This window comes from Echeneis naucrates, chromosome 1 (assembly GCF_900963305.1).
Source record: "Echeneis naucrates chromosome 1, fEcheNa1.1, whole genome shotgun sequence".
In the NCBI taxonomy this organism is placed as follows: Eukaryota; Metazoa; Chordata; class Actinopteri; order Carangiformes; family Echeneidae; genus Echeneis; species Echeneis naucrates.
The window spans coordinates 12,392,426-12,418,714 of record NC_042511.1 but is presented as its reverse complement, the minus strand read 5'-3'; the positions used below and the strand labels follow the sequence as shown (position 1 = coordinate 12,418,714).

At 39.4% G+C, this 26,289-nt stretch overlaps 2 protein-coding genes across 5 annotated transcripts; both read right to left on the bottom strand.

The window, feature by feature from the left end:
- Window positions 1-700: 700 nt before the first annotated feature.
- shoc2 (SHOC2 leucine rich repeat scaffold protein) lies at window positions 701-13,302 on the bottom strand. 2 transcript variants are annotated; one of them, XM_029500054.1, is made up of 9 exons: window positions 13,224-13,302; window positions 8,600-9,678; window positions 8,039-8,176; window positions 7,774-7,904; window positions 7,214-7,402; window positions 5,310-5,432; window positions 4,625-4,762; window positions 3,773-3,890; window positions 701-2,616 (listed from the first exon to the last, which is right to left on the bottom strand). In XM_029500054.1, exons 2-9 carry the CDS (start codon window positions 9,300-9,302, stop codon window positions 2,408-2,410), a joined length of 1,749 nt encoding a protein of 582 aa, XP_029355914.1. In that variant the 5' UTR covers window positions 9,303-9,678; window positions 13,224-13,302; the 3' UTR covers window positions 701-2,407. The 2 variants fall into 2 exon arrangements, with proteins under 2 accessions (XP_029355914.1, XP_029355921.1); XM_029500061.1 differs by lacking the exon at window positions 13,224-13,302 and adding an exon at window positions 11,427-11,476.
- Window positions 13,303-16,213: 2,911 nt separating this feature from the next.
- Window positions 16,214-25,671, bottom strand: pdcd4b (programmed cell death 4b). Of its 3 annotated transcripts, none has more exons than XM_029500083.1 (12): window positions 25,541-25,578; window positions 25,037-25,140; window positions 24,483-24,800; window positions 22,546-22,640; window positions 21,744-21,857; window positions 21,434-21,655; window positions 19,640-19,737; window positions 18,543-18,657; window positions 17,741-17,848; window positions 17,376-17,486; window positions 17,076-17,245; window positions 16,214-16,972 (listed from the first exon to the last, which is right to left on the bottom strand). In XM_029500083.1, exons 2-12 carry the CDS (start codon window positions 25,077-25,079, stop codon window positions 16,912-16,914), a joined length of 1,455 nt encoding a protein of 484 aa, XP_029355943.1. In that variant the 5' UTR covers window positions 25,080-25,140; window positions 25,541-25,578; the 3' UTR covers window positions 16,214-16,911. The 3 variants fall into 3 exon arrangements, with proteins under 3 accessions (XP_029355943.1, XP_029355933.1, XP_029355951.1); XM_029500073.1 differs by lacking the exon at window positions 25,541-25,578 and adding an exon at window positions 25,590-25,671 and having other exon boundaries at window positions 16,215-16,972; XM_029500091.1 differs by lacking the exon at window positions 25,541-25,578 and adding an exon at window positions 25,590-25,671 and having other exon boundaries at window positions 16,216-16,972; window positions 17,106-17,245.
- Between the last annotated feature and the right edge of the window lie 618 nt (window positions 25,672-26,289).

Below are 26,289 nucleotides of genomic sequence, written 5' to 3'. Positions count from 1 at the left end.
AGTCTTGTACTGTAACTGCGTTAAGCTCAAATATGCACCTTGTTGTGTTGTCTCATCGTTGTGTCCAAACGATTTGATCTGTGAGAAAACCACCGGGCCAAATCAAAAAAGGTCAGTGGATTTGTCCCTTGTCAGGTTTTTTCGAGTGAAGTCTGTGTTGGGAGTGGACCGTTTCCCACCGCTTGCCCTACCCAGCTCCTCCCCTCCCATCTAGTACAGCGTGTGTTTAAATCCACGAAAAGCAGCAACAGGTTCTGCTGGTAAGTTAGAAGCAGCAGTACATCGTTTCCCCCATACACGACCCCAGGAAGAGGTGAGCTGTGGTGTTCTCATCACTCAGGCCTCCTGTGGAGGAGACTGGATCACAGCCCACACAAAACACACCAAGCTGCTGCAAAGAAATAGTAGAACCACACATTTCAATACAAAACAGAATCATGATTGAATATAGAGTAGGGATGCAACACATTTTGAGAAAAGAAAAAAAAAATAAAAAAAAATTTGGTTCGATTACCTTTTGTTGGTGATTTTTAATGTACAGTCACTTGAAATAATACCAACTCAATACACATTTCATAATTTAGGGCCCAAAAAAAAAAAAAATCCCCATGTGAATAGATTTAAAATAAACAATGCTGACCTGAACTGCAATAAGCTTTTTTTTTTTTTTTTTTTTTTTTAACTTGCGATCGAGAAAAAAAAAAAAAAAAAAAGCAGGATATGGGACTTTTAAGCCATCATAGCCACACTGACCCTTTTACAGTTTGACAAGATAAAACTTCCTCAATAAAATATTTTTTTTCTGAGCCTGTGAAACACAGCATTTATATTTAGTTGGTAAACTGTTCAAACAGATGAAATACTCGTGAAATAAAAATGCCCCCCTTTCAAACAACCAATGAGAGGCTACTGTGTTTTTTGCTTTAATATAGAGGGTGCCAATGTCTTTTAAAAAAGTGCATAAGAGCAGCAGCATTGCTAGGACAATGTGGGACGAAAGGAGATATTAAAAGAATAAAACACAGGAGTATTTTCCATCATTCGATTAAGAGGATTCTTGGAAGTAAATTAAAGTTTTTAATAAAAAAAAAAAAAAAAAAAAAGAAATGTCAAGAAGAATTTACCTGTCAATGTTTTATTATGAAACCTTGTTTGAAGCTCTGATACACTCACCACTTGCTCCATAGACCCAGATAACGTCTTTTTAAAAACGCTTGATATGTTGGTCAATGATCAACTGAATGACAGCTAAGCAGCCCAACATTGAGGATAATATCAAACAAGTAAACATAACTAAAACCGCACTCAAGGCAACAACCAGGATTTGTTTACATGTATAAAAACATCTATCATTTATCCCATCACCACATTTGACTTTTTTTCAATACCTTTCTGTTACACGAAAGCAATGTAGACAGGGGGTACCCGCCATTCAAGTCCGACTTGTTTTTTCTTCTGCCAACCATGTATGATTGGCTTTTTCTCATGTTTACATTACTAGCTTCGTGTTGTACAACTACTGCTGCTATTTGTGAAAAGATCTCCAATCTCCCTATTTTTACAACTGATACCACCTGCTTTAACAAATTAATGCAACACAAAAGGTAAGAACAGCAATAATAAAAAAGAATTATTGAAATAATTTATATCTTTGTATTCTCATGGACAATTGTGTTTAGAAATGAGCCACTAAACATGGATCACTCTAAACATAGGCACAGTAAAAAAACAAAACAAAAAAACTAAAACAAAAAGAAAAAAAAATTAATATAACAAATTATAAACACACCATCATTAGACCTTTGTTCTCTATGGTCAAGAAGCAATTATACGTTATCTTGAGGAAGATGATAAAAAAGGGATATCAAAAGAAACAATGACAGTTAAAATTACGGCAGCAGCAGTAAATGTGAAGTTCAAAAGACTTTTTTTGTTTGTTTTTGCATACAATTGTATCCTTGCTCACATAATAGATGCTTGTAATTACTATAAATACATTGGCAATGGGAGCATGGTTTATATGGTTAAAAGACTTGCCACTTAGCTCACAGTTACTCAATATATATAACTTTATATATCTTCAGTTTTGGCAAAGAGATGGAAATATTTTCCTCTTGTATGATTTGGAATGAAAAATGAGCAGGGGGTGGCTGGGGTCCTGAAATGACTGAAACTCTGGAGTAAGTCAGGAGTCAAGTCTCCATAGATTCACCTTTTTTCTGCCCAGAGACAGTGAAAGAAAAGTTTTCCTTTTCTTCCTCCTCCTTTCGTTTTCCCCGACACTGATTGTGGCGAGTCTGTTTTCTTTACAGTGTATGGTACACATTATGGGGAGCGGCAGGCGAGAGTGTGCAGAGCAAATGGAGGGTTTGGAGTCAAGTAGGAGTGAAAATGAGCTGCTCTTGGCTCAGACCATGGCACGGTATGGACCCTGCATCTTGAGGAACTGAATGATGAACGAAGGGCCTCCTGCAACAATCTGGGGTGGCAGGTGGCTGAGGGGACAGTTCTCGATGCTCATGATGGACAGCTTGCTGCAGAGGGCCAGCTCAAATGGGAGGCTGTGCAAGTTGGGGTTGTCATTGAGGTACAGTTCCTCCAAATTCTCCAGTGTACCTAGAATAAGATATCAGGTAATTTTAATTCAGACGTAAAACTGATGACGCCATCATCCAGGGAAACTATCAACGGCACAATAATATGGTGCCCTGGCCCACTCTTGATTCTATTGTGTGCACGTTAAAATGTTTTCATGCTAATGAAATTATAATTCCCATTCACTGTAAAGTGGGCGGTTTCCAGCCCTTCTACTGCCCCCACATCTTAATGCATCACAACAGAATTACATAGAGCAAATCTTTAATCCATTAGTTGATTAATTTCTGCTGTTTGAATGATTTGTTCCACCCTTGGAAAGAAAAATAAGGTTGTGTGAACAACTTATTTAAGAAGCTTAAGCATAGCACCAGCTGAAGGTAGTCTTTAATGTTACTACAAGGGATGTTGTGCAAACAACTGTAATCATTATCTAACGTCTGGGGTGCCTCAATATTTTTAGTAAGGATACAAACTTAACAGATCTCCAGGAACTATGCAACAAGTTCTGTGAAATTCTGGGCCTAGTCTGAATATTCTTTATCTCCTTCCTCCAATTTAATCCCTGGCTTAACCCCAGCAGATCTAACTGGTTTAGATCAATCACTTGAGGGAAAGGTCAGAGGGGTGAGAGGAAGGACAACCTGTTGAGCATAGTGTACTCTGAAATCCTACAAGTCAAGTTTACACTTGAAATACTGACCTAAAAAAGAAAAAAATAATGATAACAAATAAATAAATCTATAAACATGTATATAAACATGAGGTTCAGGTGCTGGCAATTTGTTGCTGTCACTGCTTTGTATTTTTAAACAAAAGTCAAAAGTAGAAATATTGATAGAATAGTCATTTTATTGAGGAGTGCTTTCTTAACATTGCACAGCATGTCCTCAATGTAAAGGGCATATTTAAAGGGCTATGTTAAATGCATGTTTTTTTCTTTAGTTATTAAAAAACCTGGTGTTTTACAGTAATTTTAAATATTGAGATAAATAAAGACAGTAGTCTGAATACCCATTTCCAGACAGAATCACTCAGTTCACTCACAATGAAACAGCGAACAGTGAATCAGTTCTGGGTCCTCTCAAGTACTCAAATATACTGTTATGTTAATGTGTAAAGTCTTGAGTTTGCAAATGATAAAATAAGTACAGTAGCTGATTAAATGTGTATTTACCAATCTCCTCAGGAAGGTGTTGCAGCAGGTTCTCCCCCAAACCCAGATGAGTCAGATTTGTGAGATGACCAATGCCTCTGGGTAACGTATTGAGCTGGTTATTTGTCAACACCAATTTCTTTTGAGAAATTGGGAGCACATGTTTTAGGAAGGAAAACAAAAAAAGATCATTTACATGGCCGCGAACATCTGAATTGCATACAAGTAACCCCCCCCCCCAAAAAAAAAAAAAAAACAACAAAAAAAAAACCAAACAAACAAAATAAAAAACAAAAAACAAAAACACAGTAACCAAGTATTCAGTTTCCTGTTAATTACACCAGTCATCCTTGAGTTATGTGCGACAGCATTTTGCTGATTGGTAACTGTGGATGATCTAAAGGGTGGTAATAAACTGATATCAAAGAGAGACAATTTCTTTAGTTGGAATTATGTGACAACTTGTCTTATATTTTCACAATGAACCCCGTAATGACTGTGCATTTACATTTTACTGGTATGAATGTTGATGTTGTTAACTGATTCAGGTCAATAATCTAAATAGATTTACATTGTCAACAACTTAAATTGTTAACATAATCATACCAATGGTATTTTTCTAATCCATTTGTAGGCATCTCAGCCTTAAGCTATGAAATAAAAATTAGCTTTATCAAATGTTTTTGGGATGCAACAATAAGTAACAGAACAGGTTGGTGAGAAGTAAATGTGGATAAAAATATTATGGAATGTGTCCCAGTCTCTTTAATAGCTGGCGTTTCCACTGGCAACACAAACAAATTATCTCAAACAAAACCTTTTGACAAAATGTTACAAATATCATGAAGAGAACTCCATGTCTAGAAAACCTACCTGTAAATCTTTGAGATAAGCAATTTCATTAGGTAGAGATTCTAACTTGTTTTCCTCCAAGTCGAGTTCTCGTAACTTTCTCAAGTTCCCAATACCATGTGGTAACTTCTTGAGAAGGTTATTGGACAATATTAACACCTGTGAAGAAAATGTTTTTCCACAATAAGGTACGGATATTAAGGGAAACATTGACAATATGAAGAATACCTTTCTGAGCTTATCCTCCAAAGACATACAACAATCACTCCTGACTATGTATTATGAAATATTTTTCAAAGGATGTCAAAAAATCCAAGAGGAATGATGAAAATGTGAAACTTTAACTTCAATTACACGAGCAATGTTATATCACACTGCAACTTCAACTGACACTTGGGTCTATATAGTTTTAAGGAATTAGGCATGTGTAATGTTTCAGTAATGTTTTCAATCAAGCTCACATCTTACAACATGAATCAAGCTTGTGGAGCAAAATCATTTGGTGATTTATCTTTAATGCATCATCATCAACCATTAGCTTCAAGTATTCTTTTAGAAGATGGTGACCGTGATGTATAGATAGAATGTCCCTGCAACTTTTTTCAATATATTTTATTCATATATTTTCTTCTTCTTTATTGCAGAAAAGATACAATACATTTGGAGCCTTAACCACTGCTTTACTCTATGTGTAGAGAAGACTAACCTCCAGAGAAACTAGACCACAGACATCCTCTGGGATCTTTGTCAGCTGATTAGTGGCCAGGCTAAGCTCCACCATGCTAGTCCATGTGCCAAAGTCCAACGGTAGAGACGTTAACTGGTTGTCCTGTGGAAGACAATGGTATGCCATTATTCTCAAAATGACTGACAATTCACAGGATCAACACAAGCAGATCAGTGTTCAAGATGCTGAGCAGACCAGTGAACTATTCCAACTATGTTACCTGGCACCAGGGTAAAATGTTTCCAATAGTGATTTAAATCCAAACTACATTCAGTATAGACAGACATCAAAATAACAAGTTTATAACAGGACATTTTAAAGCGTGGTTAGAAGCCAATACAAACTTTGATGGATGTGCTGTTTAACAGTCTTAGCTCTGAGCAATGGCTGGAACAAATGAGTCCCTGATCCTCTCTATAGCTCCACTCTGTAGTATTGAACTGAATAAGTACAATTGGCATTTAGCATACACCCATGGATGCAGGTACTTATGTGACATTTACATGTGTTCTTTTTTTCAGAATTACCAACACTGCTTCTCACCATGACAAAGAGATTTTTGTCAAAGTGTTAAGAACAGCTGCTTTTTTTTCCATTTACAGTTTTTAATATTATGAATAATGCATCATTGACGTTTAAACTGTTTCCTTCTCACCACTACATTTTTCTCAGAACAAATTTATTTAATACCAAAAACCTTTTTTATTTCTCATGATTTCAGTTTCGTTGTTTTAGTTTAGTTTAGTTTTTCAGTATATTTTAAGAAGGGCACAATGGTTAGCTCATTCAGCTCAAATGATCCCACAGGGCTTTTGCACTGAGGATATTGTGACCTGTCACAACAGGTAAAGCACAGATGTGAATAAAACAAATTCCATTTAGCCTCTTCAGTTTCAGGCTCCGGGGGCCAGATGCATAAATGATTGGTACACATAAAAAAAGCCACGCACACCATCCCCTGCACATGAACTCGTATTTATGAACACAGAAAGAGTTATGAGACTGTGCAACTTCTGCATTCTTTTGACCATCCACACACATTCATAACAAAGAGGAAACAGATTTTAACAAAGTAACCAATTTCACAGAACATGCTGTCATTATTTATATAATTCTCTTATAAGGTTTTGATTATAAGGTTTAGTCTTGATTAAGTTAAGAGGAAAACTGGACTTTACAGTTGGGATTATTTTACTATGACATTTCTGTTACTCCTGTTTTTGTGTGACCCAAAAAAAAAAAAAACCTCTCGTTCTTTTCAATGGTTTGACTGACAACTTGATGCACAGCAAGCATTTTTCCCTGCAAACTGATTAAGAGAGCATGTCATCCATTTATGGTCTATTGTGGGAGTTGAAATAAGGCTAGTCCCCTGTCTACCCAATTGCTCAATTACTGAATTATGAAATTAGCACAGGCTTATACACGCCTTATTCCTGTGACTAAAATCAATGCATGTGCATATTTCTGATGCTGTGCAGTTTTAGTCATGAATTTACCCTCTGGTATTATAAATGCTTGCTCACAGTCACAGCCATGACTTACTCGGACAATTAATTAAAACTGACCCATTGATAATGTTGTTATTAACACCCTGGCATTTCTTATTATGACAAGCAAGCATGTCAGCTATGACAAAGACCTATTAATCACAGCTTATCCTATCTTGTAATATGGAGATAAACTGATTTTGGCAACAAAAACAAACAAACAAAAATTTCTTATTAATAATTTTTTATATAATTATATAATTTATAATTAGTTATAAATTATATAATTTTTATATAAATATTATATAAATAATATTTCTTCAGTTTTTAAATTTTTAGAAACAGCTGACTGAAGAATTCATCTCACAGAAATAAAAATAAACATTTTCATACCTTCATGCTAAGCTTGCTTAACACTTTGGCCCTGGAGAAGATGCCAAACGGGATCTTGTTGATCCGGTTGTGCTCCATATTGAGGGAGTAGATTGTGGAGAACTGGGATGGTCCCCCCACAGGGTACGACTGGAAGCAGTTCCTTGCCAGTGTTAGACTTGTCAAGTTGACCAAATTTGAAAGAAGGCCCTGGTCAGGTAAGTTAGGTGAAGAAAGAGACATATGAGAGTTAACACGATCAGGCAAGCACTCACTGTTATGTCTATAATAGTGAGCCTCAATACAGTCATTGAAGCTAAAAATATTTAAAGAAATGTGAAAAGAAGGGGGGGGGGAACAAAACAAAAAAAAAAAACAACCCAAAAACAAAAACACACAGTCGGTTAAATAAAGTTTACAGAATGTCAACATATGGTGATTGTGATTCCAAAATTAATTTGGTGTTTTCATTTCAGGAAAAACTGCTGTTAACTTAATGGAAAGTCAGTGTAAAACAGTTTTCCCCTACTATTCCATTAATCTGCATTTACATTTGCAATTACATGCCAAATTATACTTACCTCTGGCAACACTGAAATGTTATTGTTTTCAAGGTTCAGCTCCTCCAGTTCTCGACATCTGGCTAATGATCTCGGGATCGCTGATAATCTATTATATCTCAGACCTAAGCGATTTATGCTGCCCAGATTCCCTGAAACACCAAAATTTTGTTGTTCAGTTTTTTACTTTTATAACATTTATTAAAAAATCCAGTTGCAGTCAGACTGGTAAAATAAAACAAAAAATAGGCATTGCTCTAACGTGTACTATATTCAGTTACTGTACCTATAGTCTCTGGGAGGTCCAAGAGCTCATTGTGCTGCAAGTCAAGGTTGGTTATCTGTGTGCAATTCCCAATCTCCTTCGGTAGGTGTTCCAACTGGTTATGAGCCACATCCAGAGTAATAAGGTTGCACAGTTCCCCTGGAGAAAAATGCATGCAAAATTCAAATATTTAGTTATTTAAAGGTGAAAGTACTTTTATTAATGAACCTTCATTAGTACTGTCTGAAACTAATTTCTCTTCAATCACAGATTAAAACAATGACTTATGAGTGTTACTTATTGAATTGCGAACAACTCCAAATTTGTCTATTGTATCTGTGAAGAAGTCGGCACATCGTACCAATTTTTGCAAACAGAACTGTGGTAGCATGCCGTAGTAGTATGAGAATGATTGACATTACAGTGACATCATCAGCATAGGAAAACGTAATCTCTGGATAAAAATTACAGCAGCGAATCGTGTCAACCCCCTCAGGTCCACTACCCAAAGCACTACAGTGTGTTTTTTGCTCGAATAAAATTTGAAGAATTTGTAATGTCTCGCACATCACAGTTACTCACCAATCTCTGCAGGCAGCTGTTTAATCTTGTTCTCACGGATGCTGAGCATAGTGAGCTTGGATAGGTTTCGGATGTCCTTCTCAACTGTTGTGATGCGGTTGAAGCGCAGGTACAACGTGGTCAGAGATGACAATCGGTAGACCACAGGTGGTATTTCTCTCAGCTTGTTGTGCCGGAGGTCGAGCATTCGAAGCTTCTTAAGGGAGTCCAGGGAGTCAGGCAAACTGGTCAGGGAATTCTCACTCAGGGCCAAAGTGACCAGACCTGATAGGCAACCCACCTCAGCAGGCAGGCTCTGCAGCTTGTTGCTGTATAAGTAGAGTTCAGCCAGCTGTGTCAACTCCTTAATGGAGGAGTGCAGCATATGAATAGACCGCTTAGATAGGTCCAGTCTCATTGAGTTCTCCTCTCTGCACTTGTTAAGTTCTTTGATAACCTCAGCATTACTGGACTTCTTGCGAGCACCTGTTGCCGGGTTTGGCCGCTTTATCGTATTGTCAACAGAGAAGGCAACACCCGGTGTTGAGCTGCTGGTGTCCTTCTTTCCTTCTTTGGCCTCTTTCCCTTTGGTCTTGGTTTCTTTGCCACCATCCTTGACCAAGCCAGTCAGAGCCTTGGCCTCCTTTTCCCTTTCTTTCCCCGCTGGACCCCCTTTGGGGTCCTTTTCTTTTGAATCTTTTTCTTTGCCTAAAGTACTACTCATTTCGACGTGATCGGGCCCCCTGCAGAGTTGCTCATGGGAGTCTCTCTTGTAAGGTTACTTATTTGGGAAAAAAGGGACAGAGACAGCCAACGAGGCTTTTAAAGAAAACATCCCTGTGCAGGTCCGCACATTTATTATTATCCTTGAAATAAAGGCCTTATGATTGAGCTTTTTTTTTTCCTTTTTAGAAACTTCTGATACTTTTTTGCTTGGTTAAAATGCCATAGGAGGAAAAATCGTTTGAAGTAGCTGGATTCTGGCATTGATCGGCCACATGCTTAAGTGACTGAACTGCATAAAATCCCAGGACCTTTGGACAGGAGCTCTTTCAGGCGGCAAAAGTCATCAAGGTTCTTTTTAATCCCTCGAAGATTTGCTTTAGGGGAGAAAAAAAAAAACATTTCAGTCACATTTACAATTTTATTTTTGCACTTTACAAACACTAAAATTGGTGCTCTTAAAGCAATCCTTTGAAGGTGAACAACAAGTAATGGATTTCAAATACTTGAGACTGCTATTACTGAAGCACTTTTCAAGTAGGGGATACTGTTGACTAAATGTGCAGTGTAGGCTGCAAGCTTGATACAGTAAAAAAATAAAAGAATTATAGGGGAGTCCTCATAATACTACTACCTTATACACAGAGACAAAAACACTTCCAACAGGTTTGGTGGGCTGTCAGTACCATGAGATAAGTGGTACTGAATGTACCAGTCCACGCAAATCTGTTGAATGTACTAAGCATAACCTCACACCAACTTACTCCTTCTAAACAAACATGGCCCAGCGGGTGTTGACATTACTTTAAGCCTACAGCCCCACCTAAACATGCATTCAGCTATAGAGTCTTCCCCAGTGAAGTCCATGATGCAACAATATCAATGAATTTTTACATCTTAAACGGCAGCTAGATGAAACACGCAACCAGTTGGATCTTTTTATGACAGGCTGAGCCAGAATGTCTCTGGTGGCCTGTCTCTGTTTAGTCTCTGTTGCTGTTGTACCTTAGTGGCTGTGCAAAGCTCTCCAACAACTAGTACAAGCTAAGCTGCTGCAAAAAGAGAGGCAGGTTTGGCTCAGGATCAGAGCTAAGTGAAAAGGTTATGACTGCTGAGATGAATCTTTAGAAGTAGCCTTCAAAGCATGAAGTCACCACAACGGGTCAAATGACCTTTGAGGTAAAAGAAATGCTGGGTCAATAGTAGCACCCTTGCATGATAGAATGCCTGACACTGTGTTCTGTAAATAAAAAGGGTATCAACTGCTCTTTGCTGTCATAAATAAGGAAATGGACATCTAAAACTGGTGGGAATAGGCATACCTGTCCACAAAATAATTATCAACATAAAAAGAGAATAGCCAGACCAGCCCAATTGCTGGGGCCAACTAAACCAAACTGTGCAAGCAACTTCCTTTTAAGGTTGTACTGTCTAAGTCTCTCCCCTGGTATATCACTCTGTTTATAACAAACTGGATGTAAATGTTATTTGTACAGATTTATTCCTTTATTTTCAGATGATGTCGCCTTCCTCAATTTTCTTTTTCAAATTTAACAAATTAACAAATGAGACCAGGGGAGAAGTTTAATCCACCTAAGCAACTTCCTTGTTTAGGAACTTATTGTTATTCCAATTTTTTGTTCTTAATTCTAATGCCATTTATAATGATCATAGTGAAATCTTTTTTAAAAATCTGCCATAAAATGCTCATTGACTAACACCATAAATAAATGAACTTATGTTTTGTTTTTGTTTTTTAATCTAGGTCAGGCAAACAAAATATTGACCAAAGCTGAGTGCTTAGCACAGTGGCTTAAAATCCAGGTAACCAATAAAGTCCAGACTTCACAAGAACAAACGGAAGAAGAAAAATCTGCGGGCTGTAGCTATTTTAGAAAACCACAGAACTAGGGGTCTGTGATATTCAGCAAATTTTCCGCTCCTGACAAGCTTATGATAGCGTCCACTTGTTGTCCATGAGTGCAATGACTGGTTTGCATCAACAGTCTAACAGCAACAGTCAAAAGAAAGAGGAAACTGAGATATGCATGTTGACCAGAAAACTGCAATATTGATGAGCATTCAGTGTGTATGTAAAATGTACATTGGATTCTCAACAACCTACCATGCAGATGTGGGTGAATCTTTTAGATGATGCCAGCATGTTAGCAAATGCTATGGGATAATTTTAAATTGGACGGAAAGAAATACAGTTGTTACAAAACTTGCACACTAATTATTTGTAAAAGATGTAAGATTGATGCTAAACTTGTATACAGCTTTAATAAAAATCCAGTACCTGTCCACCATTACTGAAAACACCATAGAGTGCAACTTGGACTTCATGGCACATGCAACCCAAATAGAGACTAATGAAATTTCCATTAAGGGCATCTTGAATCCATTTGATGATGCCAGTGCATTTAGGCCTAAGCAGAACTGTCTAATGTTCTCCAGCTTTGGTTGATCCATTACAATGCATTTTGGGTCAAATTAGAAATGCATCAACGTTAGCTAATCGGAGAATACACTAACGCAAATATAACTAAGTGAGGTGCTGTGATACGACCAAATGCCCTGTAGATTCACAGTCGAGAACTATCTAAAAAAACTCTCCTCCTCAGCTGCCATTTGCCATTACGCTATTGCCCAAGTAAGAAATAACCAAACGAGGAATCCCCTGGGCCTGTCGGTTTAAAGGGGTGTCCGTGTCCCGTTGATGAAGCAAAGAGCGAAGCAGAGGTGAGGTGGCAGCTATCAGCTGCCTCTGCTAAACAGCACTCCGCGGGATGCAGCTAGCTTCATGGGTACGTGAGCCAATGACAAATTCCTGGAAACAGATTACCGACAAAACGGTGCCAGGTCGAAAAGTCAAGGCGCCTTCAGAGCTTAAGTGATTAACATAGTATGGACGCCTGGGTTAATGGCACCGGGGCTGGTGATGGTGTACGGCTAGTGTTGTCACACAGCCTACCTTGTGGAGGACAGTCCAAATGTTACACGTTACGATTTGACCGTTATGCCATCATCCGCTAGCTAACTAATGGTCGTTAGCCAACTCCCGTAGGATGAAAATATCTCATGTTAGCCGAACCTGTTTTGGGAGTGACAGGGAAAAAATAGCCACACTGCATATCTCCAGCGGGGAAAAATGGGCCAAAACGAGAAAATCTAACTCTGCTAAGCCCATAAAAACGACCTGACAAAAGGCAGGAAAAGGAGCTAAGCTAAACGTCAACAGCGAAGCAAACGTCAGTTATGCCAGATTGCTAACTTGCTAACGTCAGCTAGCGGACAAATTAGCCAACGAGCTAACTGCATTTTAGCTAGCGGTTAGGCGACAGGAGTGCAGTCACCGTGATAATGAAATCATAAAACGGACTCCCGTTCTTGTCTGTCGGCCGATTCGAAGGGTGAGGAGGTTTCCCCCGAAATATTTACTCGCACCCATCCGTTGGCTTTACGTGAAGCACAGCTAAGTCGGTGTGTAGGCCCGAGCAGAGCGGCTGTAGGATGCAGACCGACCCGTCCGCCGTGAGTCCGACCGAGAGAGGGAAACGTCCACAGCAGCCAGCTGAGCACAATCGGACAGCAGACACCGGAGGAGCGCGGCTGGCTGAGGGGCTCCCAAGGCGGCCACTGAAGCCTTACGAAGGTGCCGATAAAATGAACCACAGTATCCGAGCGCCGTGTCCCGAACTGAATATAGTTCGCGAGGAAAAAAAGAAAACACTCCGAAAAACAGCGGCCATTCCGAAGCTGAACAAAAGAGTGCCTCCGTATTCGCCATCGCAAAATGACACTTAGGCGTTTCTCACGCCCTGATAAGAGCCCGGCGGCTGTGTTAAGTTTAGGGTGATGCGTTACTGTGCCATGTGGGGATAAAACGTCCACTGTTATGGTGATAATATTACATTTTTACCTTCAGAGGTGTGACTCCGCCATCCTTGCTGCTTCCTGCTCTTTCCCTACACTGCTGCTCTGTTCACCTCCCTCCCCTGACACCAAACTGCGTCATTCGCTCGCCGAGCCACTGTTATCACGAGACTTTGAAACAATAAATAAATAAATAAATAAAATCCTGGATAAACATTAGCTTCAAATGCATAAAACGCCCAATGTGTTCGCACGTAAAGTAAAACCATTCCAAAGTGTAATGCTCAGCACCAAACAGATATTTGGAAAGTTAAGATCTAAATGGTTTGATTGCTTGACTGAGAGGCTGCTGAAGACTATTTACTGTATATATCTTAACTCAATTCACATCAAAAGTATTACTGTTAAATAAAAATACGGAAATTCTTGAGTTTAATTAATTAACAGTGAAAACAAAAAACAATATAATAATAATAATAATAATAATAATAGTACGGCATAAGTTTCCTTTGTCAGAAAATCGCCCTTCCTGTGAGATGAAGCCTTGAGAACAGACGATCACGTGATCTCGTGGATGCGTTGGCTTGACAACGCATCCACGATGCTCTTCTAATCCTCGTCTGGTGCTTGAAGGAGCATTAACAAAATTTGACTCAGATTTCTGACGTGATCCCACACGAAGGTGGAACTGGTATCATAATCCATTCATTGTACTGGTAAGAAAGAAAGAGGAACTGGGACTGCTTTTCTGCTTTTCACGAATTATAAGTTAAATCTAAAATTGAACTTGCATTTCTCTGCTCAGTATTACAATTATTAGGGAGCATTGTTGTAGTATTATCAGACTGTTATTATTGTATTTGTAATGTGTATTTATTATTTGTATTGTAATAAACGAATACTAAGATATCAAATCAAAACCAGCAACAAAAAGCAGGTTCAAATTCATCCTGTATCTAGTGTATTGTTTTGTGTTGTTGTTCTGTCAAGGAGCAGCCCAGACCACGCCCACTGAAGAGGCAGGAAGCACAGACCGTATGGTCTCATTCCATTGGCGCAGCTGGCCGCACGTCATCCTCTGTCATAGAGGAAGAAGGGGAAGGTCACGTGATTCTCGTGGGCGCGTTGGCTTGACAACCACGGTAATCCTTGTCTGATGCTAAAGGTGGGTTGTTAAAGATTTGATTTAATCAGATCATAATGCAATTATTCTCGAAATTGATATGGCATCCCAGATCCTCAACTCAGCTGGTAGCTGCAGTTGACCGCCAGGTCGCCTAAAGGTAGACAAGCTAGCAGATGTTGTCTTTTACGTGCTAAGCAAAGCTAGCGTTAGCTGGATCTAGCAATTGTAAAATGTTTTTCTACTGTCGGGCTTTAGGTTAGCCCAACAAGAACTGTAATATTTAAAGCTACAACGTTAACGCTACATCACAACCATCTTATGTAAAAGTCGAATCGAACAGAAACACCACCATTCGGCATAACGTAATGGTTAATAAAATCACCTGATGCGAAATTATTGTTTTGGGATAATGTAATTTGTGTATTACTAACCCCACACAAATTATAGTGATTCGTGCCACGTGACTGCAAACGATATAATTTGATTTCAATCTATTCGCTGTACATGAATATTTAAGTTCTTCCTACCGATCCTGTTTGCATGCATCTACCTTCTCCTTTGACTCATTCATACCAGAACACCATTCAGATCCGATGAAAAAATCCCGAGAGACATTGACCTTAGCGAGCACATTCTTCGCGATCCCATGGCTTTCTTAAATGCTTTCTCTTCACGAATCTTTAAAATGTAATAAACTAATATGTTTACCTTTCAGTTGGCCTTCGGAAGACGCGATGCCAGAAGTGAAGTCAATCATTAGAGAAGTTCTGCCTAAACAAGGTTTGTACTGCAGAAGTTAGTTCTTCAGACAGCAGTCGTGGCAAACAAAAAGCCATTTGTGGAGCCCTATACAACATCTGAACTGTTCAGAAATCTGCAACATCAGTTAGTGGGTGCTGTGCTCCGTCTTTAGTCTGTTGAAACGCAGAATCATTGTTCCCATATGAAGACGAACATAAATCGGGCTTGTACCAGAGCTGGATAACAACAGTCATGGTAAATATGCATGATGCGTGAAATGTCCAGATGTTTCCTGCAATGAAGCAGGAAAATCTGGCAACCAGTGTAAGTGATGGGCCACAAAAACAAGGGCTTTAGATTTAACAAGCCTATGGCTGTAACCCTGAGACCACTTCCTGTGGGTTACAGCTTAGGCACAGCTGTAGCTCTTTTTAAATTCACACATAGGTAGAAAATTTCTCACTGTTTTGAATTTTGAGTTTTTCTGTTTGTTTGTTTTTTTTTCATCAACAACCCAGCAAATGGCCGGAGATTTGTTGCAGATATTTGAGAATTAATGCTGAAGAGGGTTTTTTTTTTTTCTTCCATCTACAGGGCAGGTGTCCATGGAAGACGTCCCTACCATGGTTCTGTGTAAACCAAAGCTGCTCCCACTCAAGTCAGTCACCCTCGAGAAACTGGAGAAGATGCAGATGGAAGCTCAAGAGGCCGTCAAACAGCAGGAACTGGCAATGAAAGAGCAGTCACAGTAGAGCCCCAATGGCAGGAGCAGCCAGAATGTGATTAAAATCAATATAGACAGCTTGCACATACAAGCCTTTTCAAATAATAATAAATGAAGTATTTAAGTGGTCACACGCAGCATGTCATGTAGTTCACCTCTGCTGTCATTAAGCAGCAGTGTTAAAGAAGTGGTAAGAGTAGACCTTCAAGCTTAGCCACTATTCGGCTTTTGGTACAGTCAAATTATTGTTGAGGGATTTGAAGTTATACAAAAGGATCATGCCTTTCGCTTTCCAGCATAGTTGGTCATCAAGTCCTGTATTTTTCTTCAGATTCGGAATCTATATTCTAACTACAACTTATACATCAAAGTATTAGATAAGCACCTCCTTGTTGAGGAAAGAAGCTCAGGTGCAAAGTGGTTAATTGCATATATTTATATTGTCACAGTCACAAAGACAGCCTTGGAATTAATTTTTTCATGGTTTAATGACCAAACAATGAACAATACTTGGTACATTTCACACACCTGTATTGCCCAGATATAAAAATAAACACTCTAAACACGATTTTGTGGTTTACGACTGGTATTTGTTTTTGCACTGTTCTCATATCAATATCTTGAGTGATGACATCTTTTTGTGAACTTAAGGGTAGAAAGAAAAAAAATAATAATAAGACAAGCACAGCATAGAAACAGCAGCTAGTTAGGGAGCCAGTATTGCATTGAACCAACATGCTCCCTTTTATTTATTTATTTTTTTATACTCCTTTATAAAGCTCTTGACACAAACCAGTCAACTCTGTACAAACATTGCTCTCTAGAAAACACAGGAGGAGTGGCAGTGAAATCAAGAAAATACTGTACAAAACAACACGGAATGACTGACACTGAGAAGTGTGGCACTTTAAGGGTTAGCTTATGTAAATGTTTATATTGAAACACCTCAGAGAAAGTGATCATCAGTCTCAATCGAAAGTGCAGGGTTTTGTTTTTGTGTTGTTTTTTTAGCCCACCTCAATTTCAGAAATTTACATTCTCTTGATTGTTAGAAGAAAAAAAAAAAATTGTACCCCACAATCTGGAAAAATATGCAAGTAAAAAAGTAGCTTTATCCTCATCCTGGCACATAAAAAGTGCTCTTCAGTAGCTTTCAAGTTTGACTATGCCGCCATCTCCCTCGCTGACAAATCTCTTCCGGCCCCTGACAAAAGACAAATCACATTAACAAAAAAAAAAACAAAAAAAAAAAAACAAAACAAAACAAAATCCCCAAAATAATAAATTGAAATAAAGATCAAACTAACATGTGTATCTGAGGAAACGTGCGAACATACCGACAGGGACAAACATCTCTTAACTTTACATCAATTATTCCCATACTGAGGCTCTTGTCAACAAATTGCTCCAGGATGAAGTATGCACGAGGGACATCGATGTTGATTTCAGCGATATCCATATACACCCTTTCATAGCCCTGTTAAAGGGGAGGAAAAAAAAACAGTGTCTATAAAACAATATTTCATGAGGTTTAAGCGCAAGTCAGCCGATTCGTGGGTGGAATCGTTTTGCGCAGGACATAATCTGGACAGCAGGTGGCACCTTACCCTTCTCATTTGGTCCACAGTGATGACAGAGGACACTGAGAGCGACTTGAGAAGCTGCATGACCATTTTGAATGTTTTCTCTCCTTTGGACTCTAGCACCATCACAATTGCCTGAAGGAAATAGTACAATATACGCAACCTTATATTAGTGCTTGAAACCTTTACTAATAGGTACTAGGAGCATTCACAGTACATGTGGCTGATTTAGTTCAGACCACACAGCACAGAAGGTGTTTACAGTCTCCAATGAGAACTAAAAGAAAAAAAGAGATAAACTATGAAACTGAGAAAACGTTTGGAAATGATGGGTTCACTTTTTTGACTCCTGTGTTTTTACCTGATACCAACTATAGCTCAGTATTTACCTCATAAACAAACTCATGGTGGAAATGGGGAACTTCCAAATCTCTTAGGCATCTCTCAGCCTCCTTACTATCTCCAGATAAGATGTACTCCTTCAGCAGCAAGTTCATCTGGCAGGGTAAAACAAGACAGGCAATAATAAATATTAACCTGTCTTCTTTACAAAGAATTGTAAAGCAATGGCCAACTGTAAGCATTTCTTTGAGTATTTCAGAAAAACAGAAGTGAAAATTTCTTTCCTCAAGGGATCTCCCAATGATCAAATTTAGATAAGTGTCTGTTAGAAAAAAATTGGTCCATCCGCACCAATAAATTTTAGTTTAACACACCCACGCAAGGGAGTTTTTGAGCACCTAAAAATGCCTCTCCCTTTTTAGTTTGAAACTGCTGTGGCTGGAAGCTGGACCTTTTGAAATAACCTCCACACCAATGTTCATGCCACTATTTGGTCTTATTGGTCAAGTGATATACATTTTCACACACTGGACACATTGATACTGAGCCAAATCACTCATATGGATAGAGATTTTCATTTAAAAGTGAGTCAGCATGTAGCCTGACTTAAGAGATAGAAGCAAAAGAGATGTTGAAATAGGTGAAGAGGTCACACAATCTTCTACATGTTTAGTGTTCCCAGCCAGCCGAGCTTTATATGAAAGTTCAGCTGAATTTTGAGGAATTGTACGACAGACTACACAAAATGGAAATAAACCGATTCCAACAGAGGCCATGAGACCACAACTCACAAGGGTTTGGTCTATCACCAGAACCGTCCCCTGTCTGATCTGCAATATGTAAACTTACCTCTTTGATGAGCTGTATTACAGGTCTCTGTCCTCCACCTGTCCCCCATTGGTTGTCTATGCGCAGCCCACCCATATTCATTTTCAGCAGCACTGCTGCCCGGTCTAGTGCTGCCCTGAAAGATGATAAACATTTGTGGGCTAAACTTATCACACTTTCATTCCTACATTCAATACAATCTCCTCTCGCCCACACTGGTAGGTTTTTTTGAATGCTGTTAACGGTTGCACGGGTTACAGTGTGCAAATGTTTGCTTTTATTACTTTAGGAAAGCTTCCATTTCTTCCCACTTTAAGGGTCTTGTTTCTTACACATGATCCCGCAACAGATTTTAATTCTGTTTCCTTTATCTTCAAAATATCCCCACTTTCCTTTATACATACACAAGTTAAGCTCAGACTCTTCCTCCTCTCATAGTCCAGCTTCTTTTATCCTGAAGTGACAACTGTCTTTAAAAGATATCCTTACAGTTTTTCATATCCATCCTAAAACCAAACTCAGATGGATGGCTATTTGTGTATTGTGACTGTTCTTTTTTCTTTTTTTCCCCCATTAATCAAGGGCAATTTAAAGATCTCCCTCTAATGCACTTTCAATGTAAAACGTGTACAAAATCCACCTTATTTCCACACAAAATTTTGTGTTAAAAATTTATCTGGAGCAAAACTGTTACTGGCTCTCAGTTATGCTCTGTCGGCACAAACATTGACTGTTATGGTCACCATGGATATGTAGTTATTATTATACTTCTGTCCTGTGTGATTGGAGAAGCCTGTGCGGTTGGAATTATGAGTGGTTAGCTTACATAACAAACTAAAAAGGAAACATATTGGAAATAGTTCCCCACTACTTACACCGAATGCACATTATGATGGGATCGCTGTGTTGCAGTATGAACAGGAGGAAGACAATCTTGTTTCATTTTATGCATGATGTAAAACTTAAACATGCAAAATTGACTGAATCCCCTCCTTTTAGCAGTCACTAAAGTCTCTTGCATGTGCATAAAACCTTGGAGTAATCCCTTATGATTTTCATAGCAAGAACATGAAATAGGATATTATGATCACATCATGTTGTTGCTAACAATCACTTACCTTGTGTATTCACAGTCAACTTTGCCTTTGTAACCTTCAACATAGCTTTTGGACAATATTTGGTCGCTAACAGCTCGTGCAATAAATTGGCCCACCAACTGTAAGAGAAGCACAAAAAATTAAAAAATTGAAAAGAACTCAAAACCAACTCCATAGCGCCATATTGTATTGGGACTTGATTCACCCGAATATTCTCCTCAGTATTCCAACCAAGCCACTAGACCAGAGCAGTGGCTTGGTTGTGTGTCAAAATGTTAAAAACCCCATGTCCATGTATGATTGACAACCAAAACTGTGTATGTAAGGAGGAAGAATATTTCTGAGAGTATAGAGCAACACTGTCCTACTAAGAGCTTGTTATTTTTGCTTCCCCCCCCCTTTTTTTTTTTTTCTCAAATTTAAGAATTTATTTATATTTTTTAATAAAAATGCTCAATATGTAATCTTTTGCCATAAGGGACCTCAATAAAAAAAAAAATACATAAGTACATGGTTCCACATTAGAAAATTTGTTTACAGTTTGTTTACTCAATTGTTTTTTCAACTACTACAGAAATAAAATTCTTCAAGCGGTTAAATTATAAAAATGAAAAAAAGAACTAAAAAGTGCATGGACTTAAATGTAGACGAGAGCCAGCAACCAAAGTGCTTACACATGCCCAGTGATATGATGCCCTTGCTAGCATCCCTTGTTCAAATGACTTAATCAAGCGTTCAAACTCAATGAAGTGCAAAAGATAGGTCTAGTTGTTGTGTTTTACATTTTAATGCATAAAAAGGTGCATATTCTATTTTTTTTTTTTTTATTGATTTCGTTTGAACAACCAGAGGCTAAGACCACAGACATGACAGTTGACTGACAGAGGCATGTGTGTGTGTGTTTCTAGTCATGTGAGCACACGATTTAGAGAAATAAAAGAGCACACTTTGCTGTTCTGGCCCCCAAAAAGACTGCGCTCATCAATGGTCATTGTTTCTGTGCAGACAACAGGCAGCTCAGTCTCATCTGATCTGCGGCTGTGGCTAGACTGGTGGGCATACGAAAAGAAAGAGGAGTGTGCGTATGGGAAACTGAGAAAGAGAGAGTGAAAGGGTAAATGGAGGATAAGCGGGGGCAGGGCAGAGGCAGAACAGCCTTTTTAAACCCACAGAGAACTGGGAGAGTGGGACAGAAATGACTGGTGAGACAGTGAAAGGAGGGGTGTCAGGGGGAGGATGACCAATAACCCTTTGAGCGTTCCTCGCTGAGCTTGCGTTTTGTGAGCACAGACACACAATGGCCAGAGATCTCATGTCTGCACAGGCTGAAAAGGAAAGAGCTCAAATACACAAACCACATGCTACCTCTCTCTAACACATCAACACATGAAACCACAGAGTTGTTCCACTGTGCTTCACCAGAGATTAAAAACTCAAACACCCTCGAACAGAAACATCTCTTTCAGCTCGGAGTCTGAAGAGCCTTTTGTGTTGACTGTGAACCTAGGTCGCAGATCAGTTTTATAGATAGCAGCAATAAGTTCAGATGTTTTAGAAAAACATTTTGTGTGTATGTGTACATGAATTGTCTTTACTATAACTCAAGAAATTTGCTCCATTGAATATGGAAATTTATTTACCACTGACCCATATCAGCAAAGAAAGCTGCATGAGAATTGTGATTTTTGAGGTAAATCGTCAGCTTGACTTCAATTTAGGGTAAGGTTTATATTCAGCACTGGTACATATTCATACTCACTAAGTTGTTGACTGAGCTACAGATGTAAACAGACACCAATATTCATCTTTGCTCACCTGTGGGGCTCCCGGTGTATCCAGGACGAGGTCGGGCAGCTCTCGCAGCAGTTTATCGAATGAGTTTTCCATGTCGTTGCGGGACAGAACAGGCCCACACAGGTCAGCCAGCAACCTGGAGGTTAACTCCCGATGACTGGCTTTAGCCTCCAGGGCCAGCGATACAGCAAGTGAAGGCACATCGCCTCGCATGGGCCCTAGGTTCAGTTCAGCGAGCAGCTCCTAGATGTGGATAGTGGCGTTAACTTGTAGCAGTATGTGGTCCTCAAATTAATACAGATAATTTCCTGCATAATGGCGTGGAACTTACCGCTACTTCATTAGTGTCACCATGTTCAAAGTACTCTTGCACTATGGGCGTGACTGTCTTCTCAAAGTCTCTCTCATCCAGCGGGGGGACCACAGTCTCATACACACAGTTTTCCTGTTGAAACACAATGATACAGCACATGTAATGGTTACCAATATTACAATAATAACATAAATGTTTGGCTGGACCACAACAGTGGGGCCAACCCTATAATCTGGGATATCACCGACTGACTGAAAGATCACCACTGGTTGGACTAAAGCCAAATCACCAACTTGAAGTTCGTTGAGCAAGCGCATTCTATAAAGGGGGTGTTTACAGCCTCCAGTGTTGCCAACTTAGCGCATTGTCGCTAGATTTAGAGATTTTTATTAGTGACTATCTATAAACCTGGTCCACGGCTGGACCAAGTATGGATGCCAACCAGGGACTTAGGGCTTGTGTTACAAGCCGTCAGCCAAAAAAGAGTCTATTTTCCTTTCTGCACAGGAACAGAGTACCTTTCCCACTATATTGAACCTCACCTCCACTACTGCGAGTAAACCTTCATTACATGCATTATTATTATTACAATTATTATTATTAAAGGGGGCACAGGAAAAACCTAACATCTGAGGTAAAGACATTAGAAGTGCATAGATGCACCAGCAACTGCAAATGTTACATTACACTTAGAGCAGTCCAACAATGAAAGCCCTGATTTGACATAAAATGTTTCTACTGAAGAAATTTTGTTTTGATGAAAAGAAAAAAACAACAACAACAACAACAACAAGAAAAATAACAACCCGACAGTTGTTACCTGAGCTTCATCATAGTTGGGGTCTTTCTCATCTACCTCCTCTGGCTCATAAACTTCACCAGACCGACCCCAGACACCTTTGCCTCCAGCCCCACCTGTGGACAAAGGTCAGTTGCAAGACCGCTTACATAACAACATCACAATCAATCACATTAAAGCAAAACAACAATGTTGACTGACCCACATATCTTGGTTACCTGAAACGTTTCTTCCTAAAAAAATAAAAAATAAATAAAATAAAATAAAATAGCTATAACATCTGTGAAATTCATGGTTCCCAATTCATGGTAACTAAATGAAGGATGTCAAGGAGTGGCTTTTGTGAGTATTAGAGCCTCTTCACATGATGTGCCTGAAACATAAACCGAGAGCCTTAAAAAAAAATAACGAAGGTGGGGGTCTGAAGAACAGAAACAACAAGGTTGTGCTGCTCAATACCAGGGAAATATATTACATGTCATTTGTTTTGTAACATCTGGCGGATTAAAAAGCTTTTAATTGAGTTCCTTAATATGAATGGTTTAGGGTAACATACCCACTAAAAAAAAAATCAAGTTACGAGACTAACCCTTGATGAATTGTTTAAATATACCATATAAATTTATAATAAATAGATAGCTTTCAAATATGCGCAATATTTTCATTGAAGTCCTTCAAAGACTGCAAATGGTACTGATATTGCTATTAATACCCAAGCTTGAGTTAATTCTTTTCACTCAAGGGCTCAACGTGCTATGATATAATCCCTTTGGTTGTACCTCACACAAACAAACATCTGCTAGGCCTCAGGCCAGCGTGAACCGACTGCAGACAGTTTAAGAAACCCAATACCAAAGCGTCTTGTTTGACATGCCTAAGCCCTCCCCAATGATCTCACATATAACATAATGCGATATTTAGCAAGCCTTCAGCAAGAAAATGTGGTTTATGGTATCGTAGTTTGTGCCCACTGGATGGATTCTGCACATTCATAGTGTTTGTCTTTCAAAAATGCAATGTATTAGGTTTTGATGCAGGAGAGCTCACAGCTCAAATTACAGGCACCAGCAGCATGGCATTCTGTTATGTAACCAGAAAAATGGACAGACACAGTGCCAAGAGAAACATTTCCACCAGTTTTACTGCCCATGGGAAGAGCAAAGTGACTAAACTGTCCTGCAGTCTGCAGGGAGACATAGGCGCTCTATGGTTACATCACTGAATGAACTTGACTATGAGAGAATGTTGATACTCGCTAAATTCTGATGAGTTTCAGCATTTTTGATGATTTCGCTTTGCGTACAAAAGAAAGAAGGATACAGAGAAGTATATATATATATATATATATATATATATATTACATGAGAGCATCATGCAACATTCTCAGCTGAACGTCTGTTGCTGTTTCACCCTACTTTCAAATCACAGCAGTACATTAAGAAACACAGGACAAATGATCTGTCTTCCTTTTAAATTCACAATTTATAAATCCCTGCAGGGACTTTCAGTGGTGCAAAGGCTGGAACATTTATGTCACATACTCTGCATCAATAACATTATGTATGAGAGAAACACAGTTTATCAACGTCCTGTGGAAATTTTCAGGAAGGCTCGAATGAACAGATGGCAAGAAACGGGTGCTGCAGTTCAGTGGGAGCTGCTCAAAATCACCCAGCCATTTGTTTACATGCTAATTGGTTTATGTCTCCAAGTTGGAAGGCCAACAGGTGATAACAGCAGGTCACACAAAGATGAAGGCCCTTCTTCCCTTTCAAGTATTGGGCACCAACACCAGTGGCTCTAAAATTAACTTCTTCCGTCTGATAATTCTGAACAAAAGTTTATCCTTCTAAAAATTAAAACAAGCTTGCACTTTAGGTCTTTTTGGTGTTCCAATGTTATACGGCAGCACAAAATTAACCTGATATTTACCGTAAGGACTCAAAATGTCTTCATACCTTTCTTTGGCAGGCCTCTGCCCTTTCCCAGTCTGGACTTTCTGTCCAGCAGCTTGCTCTTGGGGCTGGTGGGTGTAGCAGAGGTTCCCCTGACCACATCCCCATTGTCGCTGAGAGAGTCCCCCCTGCCAGAATCCCTGGAGGAGTTCTTTCTCAGCCTCCTCTTGGCCTTTGCCTTGAGACGTGCCTCGTGGATACTATTGCTTGAGGAGGACAGCCAGTTGCCATTGATCTCATTGTTTATGTTTTTGCTGGCAACAGCCAACCTCCCATTGTCTTCATCTCCAGAAGCAAAGGAATCACTCAGATCCTCGGCCTCTGTTGGATCATAAAAAAAAAAAAAAATGGCAGGGGATTTATGTTTGAGCTGAAAGACAAAGGAGTAAGCAGCCCCTTCAGTGCAGAGGAGTTCAGGAAAACAGAAGCTGACGCACATATCTATACTCTTGTGAACCGCATGCTATAATGGCACGAAGACATTAACTGTGTTAATGCATCACTTCCGCGTGGCAAAGTCCCAGCGCCCTGCATCACATCCAGCTGATCACACTTACCGACGGGGTTCGAGTTCAGCCAGGCCTCGCAGTCAGTTGCCATGTTTCACAGTAGAACAGAGATTTCGCAGCAGGGCAACGTGTGAAACTATTTCAAACGGTACCTGAAATATCGTGGAGAAAACAGAAATGGCATGAAATCCACACACAGCGCAACACAACAGCCCCCCCCCCCCCCCCTCAGACACGGCCAGTGTTGACAAACAATGGCTGACGCTGCGTTATCTTCAGTGGTTACAGTCCATGAAGGAGCTGCGTCAACGCAAAACCTCCACACTGTCTGAAGCACACACATGAAACACGGTGTCTGCTGATGCACCGAAATGTAAAAACTCGCACTTTGCAGTTAGTTTGACTGATATTAAAAACATCGCTGACTCGCCGTTTTTCTGTTGTGGAGACCCTAACGCCAGTTAAGATCAAATCAGGCTGCAGACTATGTTAGCCAGCTGGTCATGCGTCATCGATCAAATCATTAAGCACTTGAAAAACATTAATTTATACCCCGTCTGATCTGCCTTCGGTTAAATAACTCGTAGTACAAATCACTGACCGTCTGTTGTGTTCAGCTGTCTAACTCCGATAGAAACACCGTTTTAGCTTGGCCTGCCCAGCAACACGGGTTCGCAGTTCCGTCACTCTCTTCTCTGATTGGCTGGAGGGACCATTGTTTTTGAAACGACGAGCCAATGAAAAAGCAACACAGGAGTTTTTCTTCTGGCATGTTCTGTGAAGCCCTGTGAAGTGGGTTATGAGCGGGCTCCATCTGCTGTTAGCGCTGTGAACTGCACCCAGTCCGGCCCATTGTCCTGCGTCCGACCAATGTTTACAACGTTTGCTTTTCACATTGCCAATGTTGTGATTGTTAATAATGATTACACTCAGTGGAAATAAGCAAAAATAAACGCGCGACGGTGAAAATGTGTGCAAAATGCAAAACAACAAGTATTTGAGCAGATTAATTGTGTTTTTAGTAGTTTGCCTCGACACGTGGGGGCGCTCTGTCATAACAAACCTTTTACAAAATCCCGTCACAATGTGGTAAAGAAAATGGAAGATGAACGGTACCCTGTCTCTGGGGTGTTCATGACAGCATAAGATTATAAACACAGTGATAGGTTAGAAGAGTAATGGGCTGTTGAGGCAACTCAGATATTTGAAACTTTTATTGAAGATATTTTTCCATCAAAAAGAAAAGAAAAGTCACATGAAAAAATCATATGAAAACAACACCATCATTAATATTACAGGAT

What these genes read in the sequence shown, in the direction of transcription:
- shoc2 (XM_029500054.1), bottom strand. Translation starts at nt 9,302, where the DNA reads ATGAGTAGTACTTTAGGCAAAGAAAAAGATTCAAAAGAAAAGGACCCC. An exon ending in GGACCTCCCAGAGACTATAG is followed by an intron (nt 7,905 to 8,038) that starts GTACAGTAACTG and finishes TTGGTGTTTCAG; the next exon opens with GGAATCTGGGCAGCATAAAT. An exon ending in ACATTTCAGTGTTGCCAGAG is followed by an intron (nt 7,403 to 7,773) that starts GTAAGTATAATT and finishes TTACCTGACCAG; the next exon opens with GGCCTTCTTTCAAATTTGGT.
- pdcd4b (XM_029500073.1), bottom strand. Translation starts at nt 25,079, where the DNA reads ATGGCAACTGACTGCGAGGCCTGGCTGAACTCGAACCCCGTCG. An exon ending in ATACACCGGGAGCCCCACAG is followed by an intron (nt 19,738 to 21,433) that starts GTGAGCAAAGAT and finishes CTTCTCTTACAG; the next exon opens with TTGGTGGGCCAATTTATTGC. An exon ending in TAATACAGCTCATCAAAGAG is followed by an intron (nt 17,849 to 18,542) that starts GTAAGTTTACAT and finishes TTACCCTGCCAG; the next exon opens with ATGAACTTGCTGCTGAAGGA.